Source organism: Perca fluviatilis, chromosome 1, assembly GCF_010015445.1.
Source record: "Perca fluviatilis chromosome 1, GENO_Pfluv_1.0, whole genome shotgun sequence".
Lineage (NCBI taxonomy): Eukaryota > Metazoa > Chordata > Actinopteri > Perciformes > Percidae > Perca > Perca fluviatilis.
The window spans coordinates 6,133,964-6,138,963 of NC_053112.1; the positions used below are offsets into that span (position 1 = coordinate 6,133,964).

Consider the following 5,000-nt stretch of genomic DNA (forward strand, 5'->3'; position numbering starts at 1 on the left):
CCAGCCTCACAATAGATTACCATTATTTTTTTGGCTAGTGAGTAAAGCAAATCTACCAGCCACTTACATATTTAACCAGCATTTGGCTAGTAGTTGGTGCTAATGTAGAACCCTGATTGCCCAGCCCTATTCTGTACTAAAGGTAGGCAATGATTATCACATTCTCCATACATACTGTATATAATACGTGGAACACAATAAATAAGAAATATCACAGTTAAAACATCTGAAAAGAGTGTCAGCAAAACATACCGTTATTTACAAGCCTCACAGCTGAAGTATTTTCCTTGGGGGGCGGGGGGGTGTATGTTATTCTGTTATATTAGTACAGTTGTTGTGTTATTGTGTCCTCCCTGTTGTGTGTCAATTTTTGAATGTACTGTTTGATACAGATATGCGAGGATACCGCACATGATACACAATGAATGACGATAGTCAGGGGTGTTGGACTGGAAGGGGGGGGGGGGGGAGGGGACTGAGTACCCAGGGCCCTCATGTGAGGAGGGCCCAAAAAGATGCTAGAATGACTAGCTGTGGAGTCGGGGAAGGGCCCGTAGAAAATGCCTTTCTACAGGGCCCAGGATTTTGTGCCACGCCCCTGACGATAGTAACTACATGGTTCACGGTGGCCTATGGTAGGGCTGGGCGATAATGACCAAAAGTCATATCCCGATTTATATTTTGGCTGAATATCGATATACGATATATATCTCTATTTTTTCCGCAAAGTGAGAGTAAATGTTCAAAGTCAAATATGACATGTCACAAGTAGTTTCATAGAAACCGGCTATTTCAGTGAACAGTTGCAAAATCAAATGAATAAATAATAAAACAGGTTTCTTCACCTGGTTCATGATTAAATGCTCAGCTGTTAAACAAATAACAATAAAATCTAAACATAAATACTGTATAACAACAAGAGTACCATTTTTTAAATCAAAGCTCCATAAGGTGCACATTTAAATAAAAATAAAAAAAAACTTAAATAAAAAGCATATAAAAATAAAAGAGGCCAATCCAAAAGGAGTCAGCAGCTTGCTTGGAGCAAGGATCAAATTTGAAATATATCGATATATGCGATATGGTCTAATTCCATATCTCATTTCAAAATATATCAATATATTTTTTTATATCGCCCAGCCCTAGCCTATCGCATATTCATAATAGTCCCGTCATTATACAAAGAGCGAAACATACGGTCTTTCTGCACTCCAGCTGAAATGTAGGAAAGACGCTGAAGCTAATAAGCATAAGCTAAAAGCTATTCTTCCTGGGGTCCTACAATCTATCATGTGACAATACAATTTACAACATCATATTACACACCATACACACAAAGACATCACCTCTTAGTCGATTAGTCGACTAATCGGTCGTTTTGGTCTTAGTCGACTAAGATTTCTTTAGTCGATTAGTCATTTTTTTATGCTTATTCATGCTTAATTACTCATTTCCAAGAAACTTATGAGCACATTTATGATAAACACAACATTTAAAGTGGTGATTTTGCAAGATTAATTGTGGAGAAACTCAGTTTTACAGATGGTTAATTAACTACATTTATATTGTGCTTTTCTAGTCTTAACCACCTCTCACAGCGCACAGCTCCGTCAATTAAATCAACCAATCGATTAGTCGACAAAATCCTATAAGTGTTAGTCGACTAAGAATTTCTGTAGTCGAGGACAGCCCTAGACATTACTTCACATTATACAACATTTGAATATATTGCTGAGGTGGAGCAGCACGTTCTTAATTTTAGGTATTGTTTGAGCACTGAATTTAAAACCCTACGTTTTGTTTCTCCAGGAACTCATCCCACTTGCCCGTTTCCGACGATAGAGGCAGTCGAAGACGATGATGTCGCTCTACAGTGTCGCCTGGACAACTTGTCCGCCCGCACCTTGGATGTGGCGAGAGCTGTCCGCGGTACCTATGGCGACGTCTGCTCCTATCGGAAAAGAAAGGACCGGATGGATCGATGCGGAGGCTTCGTAGCGCTGCTGTCCCACGGTGGGGAGTACAAAGTCTTTCTCCAAAAGCTGCGAGCCCGTTCTGTTGTTAGCATCCCTGATGGTGAGCATGCTGAGTTTATCACAGGTTCATTTAAAGGTAGAGCTACACAATTAATCTAATTTTTAATCACGATTTTGGCTTCCCACGATCAAATCTGCGCGATCTAGCGATATTTAAAATGAGTCATTCCCTTCATAGAACGCTCCTTATCAAAGTTTTTGCAAAGCCAGGCTAGCGCTCCATAGACCACTCTCTGATCACTAGGGCTGTCCTCGACTAAAGAAATTCTTAGTCGACTAACACTTATAGGATTTTGTCGACTAATCGATTGGTTGATTTAATTGACAGAGCTGTGCGCTGTGAGAGGTGGTTAAGACTAGAAAAGCACAATATAAATGTAGTTAATTAACCATCTGTAAAACTGAGTTTCTCCACAATTAATCCTGCAAAAGCACCACTTTAAATCTTGTGTTTACCATAAATGTGCTCAGAAGTTTCTTGGAAATGAGTAATTAAGCATGAATAAGCATAAAAAATGACTAATCGACTAAAGAAATCTTAGTCGACTAAGACCAAAACGACCGATTAGTCGACTAATCGACTAAGAGGGAGCAGTCCTACTGATCACCTGTCTCCATGAGCCAATCAGAGTTGTTCCCTGCACCGCGCAGCTTAGTTTCTAGATGTAGACAGTCCATACCTGTCAAGTTTTGGATTTGAAAATAAGGGAAATTTTCCGGCGCCCACCGCGAGCAGTCCCACCACCCCAACCAAGCTCCAGTATCCCTTACATTTTAAGACCGGTGCACAAGAAAGCTAAAATCACCACTTGATGCAGAATGCTGAAAACATTTACAATTTATAACATTGCTTGTCTTTACATTTTATTTTCATTCCACACATTCTTTTCATTTCATATTGCTTTTCTTTACTCTTTTAGTGAGTTATTGTACAAATTTGTTGCAGACTTTGCATTCTTTAAGACTGTTTTGGAAAGAGTGTATTTGTGGGCGGGGCCAGAGTGGTTCATTTTACATGAGAGTAGAGCGCAGACAGTTCTGTTGTCTAACGTCCTCCTATTCTCTGGAACAATCTTTCGTACCATGCTAAACACCCTTTCTCAACGTGCATTGCTATGGGGAATGCATAGTAAAGCCTTCAGAAGTTTTGGCAGCGCACCGTCTCTGTCGTAGCGTCCATCATCCGTCTCTGTTTTTTTCTTCTTTTTTCCCCCTGCGTTGTCACTCATCATCTGACCTCACACACTAACCTCGCTACAACTGGCACCTGCAGTACCTGTAGTAGGCTACTGCAGTACCTGTAGTAGGCTACTGCAGGTGGCAGTTATCGCGAGGCTAGTGACAGAGCTCAGATTGGGAATGTTGTTTTGTTTTTTTTGTTTTTTTTGCTCTTAGTCAATGAGTCGACTAATCGGTCGTTTTGGTCTTAGTCGACTTAGATTTCTTTAGTCCATTAGTCATGTTTGATGCTGTTTTCACGCTGAATGACTTATTTCCAAGAACCGTACGAGCTCATCTCTGGTAAACGCAAGAACTAAAGTGGTGCTTTTAGCATGACTCTTTGCGGAGAAACTCAGATTTACAGATCTGTCGATTTTAAATCAACTAATCGATCAGTCGATACGATTGAATGAGTGTTAGTCGACTAAGAATTTCTTCAATCGAGCACGGCCCTAGTGACATGCAGCGACGTTTATGTTGCCTCTAACGTGGGTTTCGGAGCATCAGAGCGCAACGCAGACATGTAAGTAGCAGTGTAATGAGCCACAGAAATCCTTACACCGAAAGATACCTTACGGCAAACGTGCATGTGTGGAAAGCGGTCGCACAACAGTTGAAATAACATACTCCTTCACAGTATCCTTCAATAAAGGAGGGATGTATTAGCAGTTATAATTAGCCTATGTGACCATACAATTTTTTGTTTTGGTTAAAATCAACAAATAATCGTGATAATTAATCATGATCTCAATATTGATCAAAAATAATTGTAATTATCATTTTGGCCATAATCAGGCAGCCCTATTTTAAGGTATTTCTGAGTTAGGGGGGTCCCAATCAAGTCTTTGTTCCTGGGCCCCATTTCAGAAAGCTGGTTTAGGGAGAGCTCCCAGTTACTTGGATCAGAGTTGACAGATACTCTGAGTTTCAGGTTATGGCTGGACGATGTATCGATCTTATATCGTGATATGAGACTGGATATCGTCTCCGATTTTGGATATCGTGATATGACACAAGTGTTAGCCGTCCCTAGGGCTGGGCATCGTTCCGTGCCTTTCAATCCGGTGCCAATTTCGATACCTCAGTTTCGATGCCGGTTCCTTAATGATACTTTTTTTTTTTTTTTTTTTCGATGCCGTATGTTTTTAAAATCCATTTCAACGTCAACAAAAATACATTAAACACAAAACTTTTATTTTCCACCTTTTTTAATTGTGAATAAAAACAGTTATCAAAATGAAATAATTCTGGTAACACTGCTCACTCAGAGTAACATTAATAACACTGGTTGTTTCAAGCTCTACCGATTCAAAATTGACTAATAGAATTAAAAAAAATTGATTATTTAAAAAAAGTTTTTTATTGTATGTCTACTGCAATCACTAGATGGATGGATGGATGGATGGATAGATAGATAGATAGATAGATAGATAGATAGATAGATAGATAGATAGATAGATAGATAGATAGATAGATAGATAGATAGATAGATAGATAGATAGATAGATACTTTATTGATCCCCAAGGGGAAATTCAGGGTCCCAGTAGCTTAAAGACATCACACACAACATACATCATAAACAGGATGATAATAATAACAAATCCACATGAATAATATGGACAATAAAAGAAAAGATACTAACTCAAACATCCCCATGAATGTACTGAGATTCATCTATCGAATCGTGAGCCTAAAAATCTGAATCGAATCGTGACATTTTCTGAATCGTACACCCCTACTTT

The 5,000-nt window shown here is 39.2% G+C and overlaps 1 protein-coding gene across 2 annotated transcripts in view; it reads left to right on the forward strand.

The window, feature by feature from the left end:
- The window catches only part of LOC120563935, a 13,393-nt gene that overhangs the window by 1,329 nt on the left and 7,064 nt on the right, over positions 1-5,000 (forward strand). For both annotated transcript variants that reach the window (XM_039808483.1, XM_039808473.1), the window contains exon 2: positions 1,810-2,076. In XM_039808483.1, the coding sequence (XP_039664417.1) occupies positions 1,810-2,076 (267 nt within the window). The remainder of the gene's footprint in view (positions 1-1,809; positions 2,077-5,000) is intronic.